This window comes from Scardinius erythrophthalmus (assembly GCF_964197995.2).
Source record: "Scardinius erythrophthalmus genome assembly, chromosome: 19".
Lineage (NCBI taxonomy): Eukaryota > Metazoa > Chordata > Actinopteri > Cypriniformes > Leuciscidae > Scardinius > Scardinius erythrophthalmus.
Window position 1 is genome coordinate 28,529,989 of NC_138239.1, and position 18,432 is coordinate 28,548,420.

An 18,432-nucleotide genomic window follows, 5' to 3' on the forward strand; every position below is an offset into this window, starting at 1 on the left:
TCCACAGTTGTTGTATTTTCAACGTTTTGTTTTGCAGTTGGCAGATATATCACGTGAGTTTATGTAGACAACCACAGCACATCATGTGATCTGAAACAACTCTCATTTGATCGCTGTGAATAAGAGACAGCGGCAGCACAATGCATCACTGGGGTGTTTTGTCCCTTTTTTTACTCTCGATTGGCAGCTGTCTTTGTCAATACAAGCCAACGTGGGAATCAATTGATTCAAGACCTCTACCGGAATGGTTCGATCAAGCCAAATTCGGCATTTTCATTCACTGGGGAGTGTTTTCAGTTCCCAGCTTTGGCAGTGAATGGTTCTGGTAAGTCTGCGTCTGGTTTTATATTGGACATTAGTTTGACAGGAGATCAGAGTTAGGGAGTGTCGAAAAAGTGCAAAACGTTCAACAGTGCATGATTATATACAAGGCATTTTTCTATGAAGACTGAATTATGCTTTTCTATGTAACGATTCAACTTAATTTAGTCAAAAACGAAGTAGCTATATAATTTATATTTGATTTAAAAACGTGTTATTATAACTGTTTAATGTAAGTGTTATGCTTAAACTTTAATTTTTTAAAAAAAAATTCTCAAACCACATGTAATTCAATCACTAGCTCTTGCCACATATCTTACACTGTGATTTTAAAAATTATGTTTAGACACATTTTGTAACTATTAAAATCTATTTAACTTCCTGGTCATGTGACCTGATGCTGCCACACACACTGTATTATAATAACAAATTATAACTCACACTGCATGTAGCCTATTTGTTTTTTGGGGGGGGAAATGTCTGTTGATTTTATAAAACAAATTTGAATTATTTAAATCTATTTAAATTGCTATGGTCATGTGGCCTAAATATATCATACCCGTTTTGTATTATTATTTTGCATATTTTTTCAGAATGAGGTTAGCTTACTCATTACATATTGTAGAAATGCAGAAATGTGACAGATCATGTGGGTTTTTGTAGACAAACACACCACATCATGTGATTTTTAAACAACTCTCATTTGATCGTCGTGAATAAGGGTAGCTATGTTTACAGTGCTTAAAATGGAGAAGTTTTTCCTTTGAGTTTTCCACGTACGGACGACACCATTGTCAAAACGATCCCAATTCACTCGGATTCGCGAAAAAGACTAAAAACGCTGTATTCTGCTGCCAGGCCATTAGATGGCGATAAACCATTATCAAAAGTTTGCGTTTTCAGGCAAGCAAAACGCCGTTGTCGTTTAAATGAACGGCCAAAACTCATAAAAAGTTGAACGTTTTTAGTTGAAAACGGCGTCGTGTAAACAGCCGCTTAGAGACAGCTGCAGCACAATGCTTCACTGGAGTGTCTTTGGTACTAGTTTTTGTTTCAAATCACATGATGTGGTTGTCTACATGAACTCACCTGATCTGTCACATACCTGTCAACTGCTAAACAAAACATTTAAAATACAGCAACATCAGCTTCCTTATTGTTTTTTTAAACATTTAACTTCCCTGTCATGTGACCTAATGGTGTCACACAAGGCCTGTTTAAATTGCCAGACTTTTCTCACACAAAAGTAATTTCATTACTATGTTAAGTAAATGCTTATAAAGTATTTTCATTAGTAGTACTATAGCCAATTGTACTATAGACTTGGCACTTTGTAGAATTTAATGGGTCTAGGTCTTGGTGGCTTTTTCTGAATAAATGCATAAAATAAGAATATTATGTTGAAAAAGAGTGGAGTGTTCACATGGACGATAGAATAAGATCAGTACATGACTCTGGTCAGTCTTGAACCATGTGCATTGTGCTCTGCGCCATGCATTCATTCAAAAACCCGGTTAGTAAAGGAATGCTAAAGGCTGTTCCAAGTAAGTGATTTCTGAGAAACACTTGATATTTGAAATCAAACAAGCACACCCCTCCCTTCATTGTTCCGCCTCCAAAATGCACAAACACGCATATCTTTGTTCTGTGAAACATAGCAAAACCCTTAGTTATAAGGGTACCCTTAGTGAAACATGGGTTGCAAGAAAAAACCTAAGGGTCCACTTAAGGAACTTTAAGGAATAGTTCACTTAAAAATGAAAATTCTGTCATCATTTGCTCACTCTCAAGTTTTTCATACCTGTATGAGTTTCTTTCTTCTGCTGAATACAAAGGAAGATATTTTGAAGAATGTCGGTAACCAGACTGATGATGGACCCCATGGAAGTCGGGTCAGAGGTCACTCTTCCGCCGGAACTAGACTCGCGTACGGAAGTTACCGGAAGCCAATGATTATAGTTTATATAGTTAAGTTATAAATATGGATATTTTTCATTAAGCTTTATTAAACCCTTTATTAACCCCTGGAGCCGTATGGATTACTTTTATGATGGATGGATGTGCTTTTTGGGCTTCAAAATCTAAGGTACTATTCACTCTCATTATAAAGCTTGGAAGAGCCAGGATATTTTTAAATACCATTATGACTCTGATTGTGTTTGACTGAAAGAAGAAGTCAATTCACCTATGATGGCTTGAGGGAGAGTAAATTATGGGATAATTTTCATTTTTGGGTATCATGAACTTCAGGCCCTGAACTTTTCTCTTTTGTAATGTCTCTCAGCCATCTCTCTTCATACAGTCTTTCTTTAAATCTTCCTCTTGCTCACTCTCTCTCCTGCTGCTGATTGGCTCACACTCTCCCCTCCCACATCATGAGTAACACGCCCCCTGCTGCTGATTGGCTCACTCTCTCTCCTCCCCATCATGAGTAACGCCCCCTGCTGCGGATTGGCTCACTCTCTCTCCTCCCACATTATGAGAAACACGCCCCCTGCTGCTGATTGGCTCACTCTCTCTCCTCCCACATCACGAGTGACACGCCCCCTCCTGCTGATTGGCTCACTCTCTCTCCTCCCCATCATGAGTAACGCCCCCTGCTGCGGATTGGCTCACTCTCTCTCCTCCCCCATCATGAGTAACACGCCCTCTGCTGCGGATTGGCTCACTCTCTCTCCTCCCCCATCGTGAGTGACACGCCCCCTAATGCTGATTGGCTCACTCTCTCCTCCCCCATCGTGAGTGACCCAGCCCCTAATGCTGATTGGCTACAAGTGTGTTGTGCTGTTCGGTCCAATCCGCTCTCAACAGAGTTCATCAGAAATCACTTACTGCACCTTTAATTCACAAAGGAACTTAGAATATTTGATTATGTCATATTTTTGTTTGTGTGCAGAAAACATAAGTTTAAAAGGCCCAACATCAGGTGCAAGTTTACTCATTATGTTCATGCACAAATGTCATGAGTTTTTGCAGTACTTAAAAGCCATGGACTACTTTCAGTGAAGAGAAATTTCCACTATGGATCCATGGATGTGGACAAAATCTATTTTTGATTATTTGAAATCATATCTAAGTTGGTTTGGGCAGTTAGTTGCCAGTTTGGCATATAGGTTATGCTGGATGAAATGTGACATCATTCGATTACATAAGCATTAAAATATGTAATTGATTTGATTATTTCAAGAACTGGGATTAACACACAAAATAAGATTTCCTTAAAATAAGACATGTATAATAGGATATGTTTGCAGATGTTAGGTGATCAAAATATATAAATGTTTAAAAAATTGTTATGAAATCACCAAAGACACTTTTCCACATGCATGCAACTGTTTGAGAGATGTTTGTTAATATAATACAGTGGGTGTGCCAACATCAGGTCACTTGACCAGGAAGTTAAATGGATTTTTATCATTCAAAAAAATGATATAAAATCAACAGACATGTTCCCAAAAACAGGTTCATGTAAGATGTGTGACAGATGTTTATGAATATAATACAGTGGAGGTGCCAACATCAGGTCACATGACCATTAATATTTGAGAAAATAGTTAAAAATACAGGATATTTCCTAAATTCAAGTCATGTAAGATATGTGATATATGAAGTGTGTATGTGATATCATCAAGTCACATGACCGTCAAGTTATATAAATATTTTATTTAAAATAAAAAATTTAAATAAAAAAAAACATACAATTATATTTTTACAAATCCAATATGTGTAAAATATATGGCATGGGTATGTGAATGCATTGCTAAACACCTTAATAGAAAATAATAAAAACAATGCAATAACTATGTTACTGTATCTAGTGAACAACCGCTAGTGATTTTTTTCATACTTCTCCACTTAATTCAGACTAGTACACCCTATTAATAAAACTATCCATATTTCGTAATCTTTGAATGATTTATTGCCTTAATTTGGTCAGAGAATGCTTACTAATATCCAATGTCAAACCAACTTTACCACAGTGCAAAACAGCATCATCACAAATACAGTGTGAATGACACTAACATAAAAAGTACCAGAAAGTATCTTGACACTACCAGTATTATGGTGTTTTGCACATATGCTGTACAACACCATGTTACTGTATGAATTATCATTGTACATTAATGTTGATCATTCATTATACAATATATCAAAGTACCATGTTTCTATAATCTGATACCTTACAATGCTACAGTAGTGAATGTGAATGTGAGTTAATAACATTACAACAGGTCATACAACCCCAAAAATGCAAAGACAATGAAGCCTATGTTTGTAAAATGATCATATTTCGCATGTTTAATTCCATGAAAATATTGCATGATGTGAACACATATTCCCTCCTCCAGACAGTTTACTTTTGAGTTATATAGCAAAAAATACTGTAATATTTTTTTTTAATTCTCATTACTGTAATAAGAATTATATATTTTTTATACATTAAAATGTACATAATCTTAATTAAAAAATTATATCTGAAATATATAAAGCTTTATTTTCTTTAATCAAGAAGTTAAAGGTCCCATTCCATGGATTATTTTTATTATTTTATAATGTTTCCAGGGGTGCCCTTATAATGTTAGTATGTTTTTTAGATCAAAAATTGTTATAATTTAAAAATAAAAGGCATATTTCCTAGCCTGATTTCATTCCCTGGTTTGAACGCTCTGTTTGAAGGGGCGTGTCTGCTGTGAGACTTCAATGTAAATGCCCTCTGCTGTGATTGGCTGACATGCTTGCATATGAAATATCTGGCATTACATGTGGAACTATCTGGAAAACTTTTACTATTACAGCTATTATACGTTTTTACTATTACAGCTATCTGGATTAAGGAATCGTGAGAAGTTTTTTAGGTATTTAGATCTATTCTCATCACATAAAAGGTTGCAGTTATGAGCATTGAGTAGATGACAGCCTGTTGATCGCGTGAAAAAAGATCTTATCATTGCAACGCAGTTTCTGCACTCACTAATGATTTCACCAATGCAAACATGAGGTATATGAATACAGTAAGAGCTTCGTTGTGCAGTGTAACAGCGTCATTGATTTCATAACGAGGTTTGGCAAGTGTCCAGATAAACTCGCGCTGTGTGATCAACAGCTTGGGCGATTGGAAAGGGATTGTTCTTTGATCGCTTTCTGTATATTAATCACAGTTTAAGTAAGATTATTTTCATCCTACTAAGAGAAACGATGTGAAGTTAATCGCTACTTCCATAGTGAATCACTACTTACTGCTTGCTGGAATATAGTTGAAATTGTCCCCTTCGTCAGTATGAAACGCTGAGAGAAGCCTGCTTAATATTATCCCAAGTTAGAAAAACAGTCCGTGGTGAAATGGACATGGACTTCGAATTAAACTTTTGTGGTACCCGATTATAGAAAAACATCAACCATGTCTGTTGACATTTCGCCATCAATACGCCTGTGTTCCTGTGGGCGGAGGTTAGTCTAAACACGGTTCTGGTGATGTCACTAATGAAGGAAGTAGAGGGGTGTAGTCCAATCGAGCCGTTTTTTGTAGTCAACTTCTGTTAAATAAAATATCTCGCTTGGCATTGAACTTTGAGCTTTATAATTTTACAGATATTATTTATACTCTAACAACAACATTACACACTAACTAAAGTTTGAAACATGGGATCACGCAGAACGGGACCTTTAAATGGCCTTGTTCACTTTATGACAGTGTTTTTGAATTTATATATTTGAGGTTAACTGTGCTTAATAGTTTTGTTTTCCAACAGGTGGTACTGGCAGGGCAGGAAATTCCCATCTTATGTTAACTTTATGGAGCAGAATTATCCACCTGGATTCACCTACGCAGACTTTGCATCCCAGTTCCACGCTGAATTCTTTGATCCTGTAGAGTGGGTTGACATTTTTGCCTCGTCTGGAGCCAAATATATTGTGCTCACAACCAAACACCATGAAGGTTTGTGAGGAATGATTGCACAGACTGCAATGCATTTAATTTGTGCATATCTGTCAACTCTAATTATTTTAATGCTATATAGTTATTTTATAATTAACCGGTATTTACCATGGCATATTTACAGTATTTTTCATAATTTTTTTATTGTAATTATGTATAATTACAATAAGAAATACTGTAAAAATGCCATGGTAAAACCCGGTTAATTGGTTAACTGTAAAATACCTTGCTATAAATGGTTTAACATCACATTCTATGGGCATTTCCTATAAAATACTGTCAAATTTATAGTATATTTCAAGTAAAAAGTATGGTTTACCATATAGCTTACAGTGAAAAACAGTAAAAGGCCATTTCCAGAATCCCCTATGTGACACACCATATACAGAATCATAATATTTTCTTTAAATAGTTTTGTTTCTTCTTTTTATTGTTGGTTATCAGTGATGTACTGTACTGTACTGTACAAAAGGGTGTTTTCTGTTACATTCTCTGTTGTTTAGTTAATGTTTATTGTATTTTAGTTTCAGTTGTGTTACTCTGATGGTCTTTTTGTGTATGACCCTGTGTCCTGTCTATATATGAGTATTGGCCATGTTTTATGGTGGTTATTAGTACATTTCAAGATACAAAGCAGATTTTATCTGTTCAAGTAGATTGGAAAATTAAAATTATATAACTTAAAATATACAGGCACCAATATGCCATACTGCAATACTTGAAACATTGGCTGCATCCGAAAGCTTAAAGGAACACTCCACCGTTTTTTGAAATAGGGCTTATTCACCTTCTTTCCTACATTTAGATAGGTGGGCAAATGCATTTTTGTCTCAGTGCATGCATTGTTTTAGTTTGACAGGGTCAGCGCTAGCTTAGCTTAGCATAATGAATGGAATCGTTTGTTGCCAGCTAGCATGTCCTGAGTAAAAGTGATAAAAAAAAAAAACCTTATTACTTCTTGTGGCCTGCGTATTCACAACGAGTACAAATAGCGATGCAGATTAACACTAGCCGATTTCCTAGGCAGATATTGACTTATATATTAAGGACTATATTAGGGGGAAGCACAGGCGAAGCACTGATACTTGGGCGTGATATCTCTGCGCCCAAGTAGCAGTGCTTCGCCTGTGCTTCCCCCTAATATAGTCCCAAGTCAATATCTGCATAGGAAATAGTGTTAATCTGCATCACTATTTGTACTCGTTGTGAATACGCAGGCCACAAGAAATAATTAGGTGAGTTTTTTTTATTTTATATATTACTTTTACTCAGGACATGCTAGCTGGCAACAGAGGATTCCATTCATTATGCTAAGCTAAGCTAGGGCCGACCCTGTCAAACTAAAACAATGCATGCACTGAGACAAAAATGCATTTACCCACCTATCTAAATGTAGGAAAGAAGGTGAATAAGCCTTATTTCAAAAAACGGTGGAGTGTTCCTTTAAAACCGCTGCCTTGGATGACACGTTCCAATGTAGGAAGGCATCAAGGCACGCCTAAATCCAATGTTAGCTTCACTTCCTGTCTCTTGAGAGATCTTCATCTGAGGGATTTATGAAGGCAACATAGATGTATCCTTCACTGCCTTTGACTTCCAAAAATCCTGTGCGCTTTCCATTCAGTGACAGTTGAGCTAAAAATAAAGATGGCGCCTGAAAGTTATAAATGCACGTTTTTGACCGTTTTTTTTTTTTTTCACTTTTTATGTAATTTCTAGTGACATTTATGTCATTCACAGTGCATTCACAAATACAACTTTTGATTTTAATAATGTATTAATAAATGTTGTGATGAACTAAGGTTAATAGGTAACACTTGTTACATTACATTGTACATTAACTAATATTAACAAATTAACCTTATTTTAAAGAGTTATTCATTCATGGGTTTCAATTCCTCAGGCTTTACAATGTGGGGCTCAAAGTACTCGTGGAACTGGAACGCCGTGTCGGTTGGGCCGAAGCGGGATGTGGTGGATGAGATCGCCACTGCTTTGCGGAAACACAGTGATTTGCGTCTGGGGCTTTACCACTCCTTGTTTGAGTGGTTTAACCCTCTGTACAGAGCCGATGCTAACAACTTCTTCAAAACCGATGTGTTCCCTACTACCAAGACCCTGCCCGAGCTGTACGAGATAATCAACAAGTTCAAACCTGACGTACTGTGGTCTGATGGTGACGGAGATGCGCCTGACTACTACTGGAACAGCACAGGGTTCCTCGCCTGGCTCTATAACGAGAGGTAAGGACACCTTAACATGAGTGTCATGATTACAAACCAAGAAACAAAGAGGAGGTCCAAAGGCAGCAGATAGGAAAAAATATCAAATTCAATGTCCATTTTCTCCCTTAAGGGACACACTTTTGATCCTCAACAGTCAACATTCGTTTTTAAATGAAATGAATGTACTGTATTTCAATATTGGTTGAAATTAGTTGAATTATTAATTAATTATTATCAATAATGTTTATTTTTAATATTTTGTATTTTGATATTTCATGGTATGAGACAATATTCACATCTAATCTATACAAATTCAAAGAATAAAAATATTAGAAAGAAATATTTCATATTATTTAATTACTATTAGTTAAATATTATTTAAATATTATTTAATTACTACACCCCTGTTACACCCCTAATATGTGTGTGTGTGTGTGTGTGTGTGTGTGTGTGTGTGTGTGTGTGTGTGTGTGTGTGTGTGTGTGTGTGTGTGTGTGTGTGTGTGTGTGTGTGTTATACACACAGGTTAGGTTTTGCATTTGTATTTAGACATAGACACATTGGCTACTTCATTGTGGCTGTAGATTGTACCTCAGAAATTGCTCTGTATTTTCATATTTTTTCATATTTCCTGTTCATTTCATTTTCATCCACAAAGATCACAAGTATGACAGTTTTTATTCAAGACCATTCAACCTTATCTAAACATGTCCAGAATTTAGCAAGTGGCACAAAAGTCACCAAGTTTGCAAATTAATCAATAAATTATTTTATTTTTTACTTCATTTGAATGATACGAAACTTGGTGACTTTTGTGCCACTTGCGCAAAATGTAAAAAAATTTAAAATGCCCACCAGAGAGTTGAGATCCCTCTGTAAAAGCAATCACTGATAAAACATCTACTAAAGGCTATTACATTTTGTGATTTATATACTCTTTGCCATTCTTTTTTATTTTGTTAGAACACACGGCTAATTTAGAACGGCCGTCAATGGAGAAACATGCTTTTTGGCAACAGGATAGTGTAAATGCTGCATCTACCAGCAGGGGCTCACTAAACCTTGCCCCATTGCAATAGCATTTTTCTCCTAAACGCTTATTTGTCAATGTTTTGGAGTACACTAGTGTCTAGATGAACTCAAAGCTATCAGACATAGACTAAAGACTTTAATTTTGATTTAATTTCACAATAACATTGTAGAGAACCAAACAAGTTGCGTACTAGAACTGTGTATGTAAAGTCATGTAGCTTAACTGATGGCAAATGTGTGTTTTCTCAGCCCTGTGCGTGACACTGTTGTGACCAATGACCGCTGGGGATATGGCAGCATATGTAAACATGGCGGATATTACACCTGCACGGATCGGTTCAACCCAGGACACCTGCTGAAGCACAAGTGGGAGAACTGCTTGTCCATTGACAAGAAGTCATGGGGCTACAGGAGAGAGGCCAAACTCAGTGATTTCCTCACCACTGAACAACTGATAGGAGTGAGTTTTACGTTTACATTCATTCACTCATTCACTTGAGTACGATCTGACATTATCAAGTATGTCCCTCACTTTGCAAAAAAACACAAATAACACGCCTATAGAGTGCATTCACTGCTTAAAGGGATAGTTCACCCAAAAATGAAAATTAGCCCATGATTTACTCACCCTCAAATCATCCTAAGTGTATATGACATTCTTCTTTCAGACAAATACAATCAGAGTTATATTAAAAAAAATGTCCTGGCTCTTCCAAGCTTTTTAATGGCAGTGAATTGCTGTTTCTGTTTTGAAGTCCATAGAAGTGCATCCATCCATCATAAAAGTGCTTGACATGGGTCTGGGGGGTTAATAAAGGCCTTCTGAAGAGAAGTGATGTGTTTGTGTAAGAAAAATATTCATATTTAAACCTTTATAAAGTAAAATAACTAGCTTCGGGCCAAACGAACATACGGATTTCACTTAAGTGTAAACCGCTACTATGCGAGTAATGCGACGTACTGTTGATATTTACGCTACTTCTGACGTCACAAGTTGCGTAAGTTGTGCATTAGGCGTAAGTAGACTGCGTATGGCTGTTTAGCCGGAAGCTAGAATTTTACTTTGTTAAATATGAATATTTTCATATTTCATACAAACTCATCGCTTCACTTCAGAAGGCCTTTATTATCCCCCCAGAGCCGTGTGGAGCCTAGGATGAAATCATTTTTGGGTGAACTATCCCTTTAATATTTTTGTAGAAACTGTGATACAGTTTCTGTCAGGATGAATATTTCGATGAATAGAAAGTTAAAAAGAACAGCATTTATTTGAAATAGAAATCTTTTGTAACATTATAAATGTATTTACTGTCCCTTTTAATAAATTGAATGCATCCCTTCTTCTTAAAGTAAATCTTACTGACCCCAAACCTTTGAACAGTAGTGTATATATATACATATATATATATATATATGCAGTGAGCATTTAGAAGTCCTCTGTTTGTCTTACAGAGTCTCGTGGAGACCGTGTCCTGTGGGGGGAATCTGCTGTTGAACGTCGGCCCCACACATGACGGCCGCATCATGCCCATATTCGAGGAGCGTCTGCGGCAGATTGGTCAGTGGCTTCAGGTGAACGGAGAAGCCATTTACAACAGCAGCGCATGGAGAGTTCAGAACGACACTGCCACTCCTGGAGTTTGGTCAGTTACATTATGAATTCTCTCTTATGTACAGTAACGTGCTACGCAAAAGTCTGTTTGTTTCTCTCTTCTTCCATTTAATCTCTTTCACCTTTTATTTGCTTTTAAATCAATGTATAATTTGGTTTTGTCCTAACAGGTATACAATGAATCCGAAGGTGAACGCAATTTATGCTATTTTTCTTTCATGGCCCGCTGATGGGTATATTGTTCTGAACGACCCCGTTGTGTCAGCGGCCAAGACTCAGGTAATGTACATTGTAGAAATTATATATAAAACAAGATTCTTATTGAATAATTGATTGTTTGTAAAGCCCGGCTTTAAAACGTTAGCGACCAAACATATTATGACCCTGGAACACAAAACCAGTCACAAGTCGCACGGGTATATTTGTGGCAATAGCCAACAATACATTGAATGGGTCAAAATTATTATTTATTTTTCTTTTATGCCAAAAATCATTAGGATAATAAGTAAAGATCATGTTCCATGAAGATATTTTGTACATTTCCTACCGTAAATATATAAAACATTTATTTTTGTGAGTGAAAGCAGCACAATCGCGAACATAAATGGACAAATTTAAGTGCGATTTTCTCAATGTTTCGATTTTTTTGCACCCTCAGATTCCAGATTTTTAAATAGTTGTATCTCAGCTAAATATTGTCCTAACAAACCATACATCAATGGAAAGCTTATTTATTCAGTTTTTAGATGATGTATAAATCTCACTTTCAAAAAATTGACCCATGTGACTGGTTTTGTGGTCCAGGGTCACTAGCAGCTGTTGCCATCTCATCAGATTATCTTCTTTTTTCCATGTACACTAACGTTCAAAAGTTGTTGTTTTTTAACGAAATTAATATTTTTACTCAACAAGGATGCATTAAATTGATCAAAAGTGACATTAAAGACATTTATAATGTTATAAAAGTTTTTATTTCAAATAAATACTGCTCTTTGAAACTTTATCTTCATCAAAGAATCCTAAAAAAAACGGTGTCACGGTTTCCACAAAAATATGAAGCAGCACTTTTTGATAATAACCAGAAATGTTTCTTTAGCAGCAAATCGGCACATTAGAATGATTTCTGAAGGATCATGTGACACTGAAAACTGGAGTAATGATGCTGAAAATTACAAATACAAAAAATTAACATACAATACACAAGCAAATGCAAGCAAGAGTTGTTTGTAAGTCGCCAGCAGCACATCAGCTCCAGACAAACAATGACACTCAAAACTGTCCTTAATTATTTAGAACTGTTTGCAGAAGTTTCAGAGCATTCACATCTGAAGCAAACCTGTTCTTATTCTTGTTTCAAACCTTTTCCAAATCAGGTGGTGCTGCTTGGCAGTAAGTCCGTCTCTTGGGAGTCCATGAGTCCCAAAGGTCTGAAGGTTCATCTACCCCAGCTGGACCCCAGTCAGATTCCCTCCTGGGCTTGGACCCTGCGACTGACTGGTGCCATGTAGCCTGAGGACACCGGCACTGTTAGTTGCTGCTTTTAGGACTAATGATGCCAAAGATGGAATGCACTGTTTCCCCCAAATAATAATCATACAAAAATAATCTTTATGAATTTTTTTATGTAATTTTTTAATTGTTGCACACTAGTGTATCCTAGTAGGAACTCAAAGTGGTGCGGTGCTGTTGCTTTGCTAAGTGATCAGACATTTTTGCATGGAAGACGAGTGGAAAAACCCTGAGCCTAGCAAGCAGAAGATCATGGAGATGTGATGGTGGACTCTATTGGGCCAGTAAGCAACCACCTGACAGAACATCCTAGCAACCGCATAGGAACACACTTATCTCTCTGAACACCTTAGCAACCATATAGTGACAGATCTAAGAATTTTTAATAACCTGTGTGTGTTACTTCAAGAGGGCTACCATATACCTGTGTTGCGTTTTATTTTCTTTGGTTTTTCATTCATCATGAGTAATTTTTGTAGTTATCACATTTGATTTATCATCTGATCATTTATTCATTTATTTCATTTTATATTACTTGTCACTTCCTTTCTTTTGTTGTTTAATCTACTGATTGTGGGGTTTTATAGAATGTGGAATGTTTGTCTTCACAAATAAGAGATGAGAGAAATATGGAGTCTGGGCATTTAAACACGCACAACTAAGAATATTCAATATTATTATTAGAAGATTATTATTGAAGCCAGATGTCTTTTGATAACCAAATGAGATAAATGAGAAAAATTATTGGTGTTTTGTGTGTGCATAATTATCTTTTAAATTGAATAAACCGACAAATGAATTGTTTGATTAGCATCACTGTGTCCGTTTATAAATTATTATTTTTTATTTTTCTGAATATCCACACAAACAGGTGAGCTAAATATTTTAATAATTATATGTAAAAACAATATTTTATGCTAGTGTCTTGCAAGGCAATTTGCAGTCTATTACATGAGGATTGAATAGAGTGCACTGAGATAAAGAGAGAGGATTATTTATTATTTATACTGTTATAGTATTTTGAAATAGCTTGTATTTTTACATATTACATTTTTATTTTCATTTTAGTTTTAGTCATTTTGGTTCTGTCGTTTTTATTAGGTTTTTTTTTCAGTAGTTCTATTTATCTTTAATATCTTTTATACTATTTTTATTTCAGTTTTAGTCATTTTAATACTTAAACTTTTTATTTTATTTCAGTTAGTTGCCAAGAAAACATCTTTAATTTTCATTGAAGTTTTTAAGTTAGGTTTTTCATGTATTATTTATAATTGATCTCAGCTTTACTTCAATATATACAAGAATTTTAATAGTTTTAGTTAGCAATAACAACACTGGGTCTTAATGCCCCGATATACTTGAAGGGATAGTTCACCCAAGCATGAAATGATCCCATAATTTACTCACCCTCAAGCCATCCTACGTGTATAATATGACTTTCTTCTTTCAGCCGAACACAATCTGAGTTATATTTAAAAAAAAATATCCTGGCTCTTCCAATCTTTATAATGGCAGTGAATAGTAACTTTGATTTTGAAGCCCAAAAAAGCACATCCATAAAAGTAATCCATATGACTCCAGGGTGTTTTATAAAGGCCTTCTGAAGCGAAACAATGCATTTTTATAAGAAAAATATCAATATATAATACAAAAGCCTAAATTAAATCTGTTTATCATATAAAGCGATCGAGTCTCTTCTGAAAATTAGGACTAAACCGCTCAATTCATATGGATTAGTTTTACAATCTCTTTATGAACTTTTTGAAGAGTCAGAAAAGATCTTCATTTGTGTTCTGAAGATCAACGAAAGTCTTACGGGTTTGGAACGACATGAGGGCAAGTAAATGATGACAGAATTTTAATTTGTGGGTGAACTAACTCCCTTAGTGTGACTTTTATCTTAAAAGTTATGTGTGTAAAATGTAAAGGACATGAAATGCATTCTGTCTTTTGAATTTGGAGACATGTATTGGAGTGTGTGGCAGCCTAAGCTACCCATGATGCTCTGCTTATGGCCGTCTTTGGAATCGGAGAGCATCACATGCTGCATTCAGACACACGTGGCCACTGCTCCCATATCAGAAACTCCCTATCGGAGTTATTCAGGGCAGTTGTGCCAAGAATAGTCCTGCACTGTTTATGAACATCTCACTCGGCAGGGGGGGAATTCAGAATTAGCAACAGAATGTTCCTCATGTATGTGAAACTCCCTTTTTGGTCTGTTTTCCATATTTCCTCATGGTTTCCACATGCGACCGTCTCTGTTTTGGCAGGTGTCAGGATGGTGTTTGTGCTGGTGTCTGGTCTGCCGCTGGGAGGGAAAGTAGGAAGGACCTTTGGGGTTCCAGAGCCAATCTTCCATTACGTGTAGTACGACAGAATGAGGGGGTCTGCGAGGGGATTTCGTCCTGCTTCCTATTTGTGCACTACATGTGATATGACATAGAAGCAATGACATTATTAGACTTACGGGAAACTCATTCTGGATGGTTACCAAAACGTATAGGGGATGCATTTTGCATTCTTTAATTATTCAATTCCATTTGAAAAGTAAGCTGTTCTAAAATTGAAATGAAACATTCTAAAACATTCATCTGAAAACATTCAAGTCAACACAAAATTAAAATGTGAATGTTCTTGTTTTTTTTTTACGTTTCTTTTCATAATCTTTTAACAGAATGCAATAACTTAACACCATAACATGATTTTCTTTTCAGTGTTTTTGACCTTGTTTTAGAGTAAAGATATCTAAACGTTCTTAAATGAAGAATACTTGAGAAAGCAAAATTAAGTCTATAAATAAAAACTCAACATTAAGTGAGTTTACAAACCAAGAGAGATATCAGCCATTGGAGTAAGAAAAACTTACTTTAACTTAATTTTTCTTACCTACTGGTGGATATTTGTTATAGCATAAAGTCACTTATATTTTTCCACAAAATAACTTTATATAATAAGTAAAGTTCTTCTCAAGTAAATGCATCTTCGTTTAAGAATGTTTAGATATTTTACTGAAAAACAAGACAAAATAGTTACTTTAATTGTTAATTTTTTGATGATATCTTTTTTGCTCTGAAATGACTGATAACACAAATCCATTTCATTTTTCAACTAGTTCCCTCCAACCACCAAACTTCGTTCTGGTATGTAACTGCAACATTTTCAATCAAGTGTTGTTTTACATAAATATCCTGCCTCGCTCAGAAATATGCCAGATTAAATGATAGCGTTTTGCTGATTTCAGTTATATTCAGATGCACAGAAGCTGTGGCTCTGGATCTACAAGCTGCTGATTTAATGTCTCAGCCGTTTGGACAAGTTGACCTTCTACAAATCACAGGATGACAGACAATGCACTGAATTATGACCATGTCCATTAAACCATGACTGTTGCTGTCTGGGACCTGAATCAAGATGATCATTGAAATGCAGATGAATGAATATTTTTAAACACAATTTTTGTTTACAGAAACTTTCATAGGCAAGCACACTGTTACTTTTGCTCATATAGGTTGGCGATTTGAACAACCACAGTGTTTTGATGATCCATTTTTTAGACACTCTACTTACTATACTGTAAGTAACATTTCAACTACATGACATGTATTTGCAAAGTTTCTTATATTCAGTAGAATGTCTTTTGAGGGACCATCAAAATAAAGAGTTAGCAGATATTAATCAGACAGTCTACTAATACTCTAATGACATGAAGTTGCAAAGTTACTTATAGTAGTAGAAAGTCTAAAGTGTTGATTTAATTGTCGCTGGTTGATGAACTTATCATATTTGCTATATCTGGCTTTTATTGCTCATATAGAAGAATATGGAGCTTATACTTGAGGAGGAAAAAACACCTCAGATGCTCAAACTGAGCAGAATATGCAATTCACGAGTTCACACTTACATACATTTAGAGGGAGTAAGGTTTAATGCGTATTTGGCGTGCTGTCCGGGGGGAGGGCTCCGAGCTCGGAGTTCAGCCCGAACCCAGAGTACTCTCCCCGTATGTAAGTGGTTAGGACTAGAAATGTGGAGAAGGGATGCTGCTAAACTGTCAACGAATTGAGGTGAGTCTGCTGAATATATATATACACCTCTTATCGTTGATTGCTGAGTGCTCTTCACTCATGTTAATTATCTGAACGTGCTCCTCCCAAACTTTGTTAATAAAACATCATTTTCTAAAAAATAAAATGAAATTCTGATAGCTTGTAGCCTATTGTAAATCAATGAAATCTTTTGAATAAATGTTTGGATAATCAAATAAACCTAAGTTGCTTCAGTTCAGTAAGTGTTCATCTTGAAATATTACTAGTTCTTCTTACATTTACTAAAATCAGTACAGATTTGACAACAAAAGACACATGTATCATGACCTAAAGGTTATGTCTGCGTGAACCGGAAGTTGCAAACGACTTTTCTCCAGTGTTGTGACGTATTTCCCAGTGAAAAGGAATATTGAACAGAGGGCAGGGTTTTACTCTAGCGCTCCTCCTCTCCATCTCTGCTCATAACAGACTAACGTTCCATAGTTAAGCGTTTCCCAAACCAAGCCGTCAAACCTACGTCATCAGAGAAGGAACGCCATTCCAGACCGGAAGCAACTTTTCAGACTTTGATTAAAGATTACGACGGCAAACAATTTTTTTTTCTGTGTATTAACTTGCACGGATTAATTGTTCATCACAAGAATAGTAATATGCGCTAACAAAGTAAATAGGGTCAATTTTGATTTCAGTTGGACTTAAAAAAAAAAAAAACAGACAATGTAAGGTACTGTAGTATTTTGTATACAGCAGGTGTAAGACTGGAAAAACTGGAGGAGAGGGCAACTCTCTGAGAAAACAACGGAAATTAACATCTGAACTCTCTTGCTATATTAATATCCCCATTCGAGACACGATCACACTTGAGTTGATCACCTCCCAATTTACAGTTCTCTCCTTTCCCCATCTCGTCTCTCTCTGATGCTGAGATCACCTGAAATTCACCCAAAAATCTATGTGGTTTAATGTGAACAATTATCATACAACACTATACATGTTTGGTATCATTTGAAATGTCTCACTGGTACAGAGGTCTCATCCCCACAGAAGTAAACCAAAAGGTAATAAGGTTTTTAAGAGTTTAGAGATATCTTGCTTACAGAGGAGGGTGTGTCTTCCAGGCAAATGGAATCCTGCTCTAAAAAGGTTTAAACTCTGAATGCAAATTCCCATTGTTAGCACGTTTCCATTTGAAAGAAGTTTCTGCCCTGGTCTGAGTACTTGTCTCAAGCTCAACGCGATTTGTAATGAGATCGGCCCATAATGCTGAGTGTTTTTCAGACACTCAGCATTATGTATTTCCTGAGTCAGGTACATCTTTTACTCTTTATCTCACTTTATCTTTATCTTACTCACATCTGGTGAGATTCTAGATTCCTGACTAACTGCTTGACATTAACTAAGTTGTTATGCAGTCGCATTACTATAGAGGGCTGGATAAAAATACTACTGAGGTAATAGCAAGCGTTGGAGCGGCATTATCTTAATGTATAGCCATAACTTTTGGTTATTGTTTGGGCTTTAAAGGGATAGTTCACTTTGAAATTAAATTTTGGTATATATGTTTTAGCTTACCTCAAGGGCATCCAAGATGTAGGTGTCTTTTTTTCCGCAATAGTTTCAATTTTGATATTTTTAGGTCAAACCATTCTTGTCTTTCAGTCATATAATGCAGGTCTATGGTCACTGTCTCAAAGAGCATGCACAGAGAAGTCCAAATTAAACAATTCCTCATCGTAAGTACACATT

The 18,432-nt window shown here is 35.9% G+C and overlaps 1 protein-coding gene across 1 annotated transcript; it reads left to right on the top strand.

The window, feature by feature from the left end:
- Window positions 1-2: 2 nt before the first annotated feature.
- On the top strand, window positions 3-13,449 carry fuca2 (alpha-L-fucosidase 2). Its single transcript, XM_081347784.1, has 7 exons — window positions 3-325; window positions 6,072-6,259; window positions 8,163-8,502; window positions 9,766-9,976; window positions 10,969-11,159; window positions 11,299-11,407; window positions 12,502-13,449. Exons 1-7 carry the CDS (start codon window positions 141-143, stop codon window positions 12,634-12,636), a joined length of 1,359 nt encoding a protein of 452 aa, XP_081203910.1. The 5' UTR covers window positions 3-140; the 3' UTR covers window positions 12,637-13,449.
- The last annotated feature ends 4,983 nt before the right edge of the window (window positions 13,450-18,432 follow it).

What these genes read in the sequence shown, in the direction of transcription:
- fuca2 (XM_081347784.1), top strand. Translation starts at nt 141, where the DNA reads ATGCATCACTGGGGTGTTTTGTCCCTTTTTTTACTCTCGATTGGCAGC. An exon ending in GCCTGGCTCTATAACGAGAG is followed by an intron (nt 8,503 to 9,765) that starts GTAAGGACACCT and finishes GTGTTTTCTCAG; the next exon opens with CCCTGTGCGTGACACTGTTG. An exon ending in ACTGCCACTCCTGGAGTTTG is followed by an intron (nt 11,160 to 11,298) that starts GTCAGTTACATT and finishes TTGTCCTAACAG; the next exon opens with GTATACAATGAATCCGAAGG.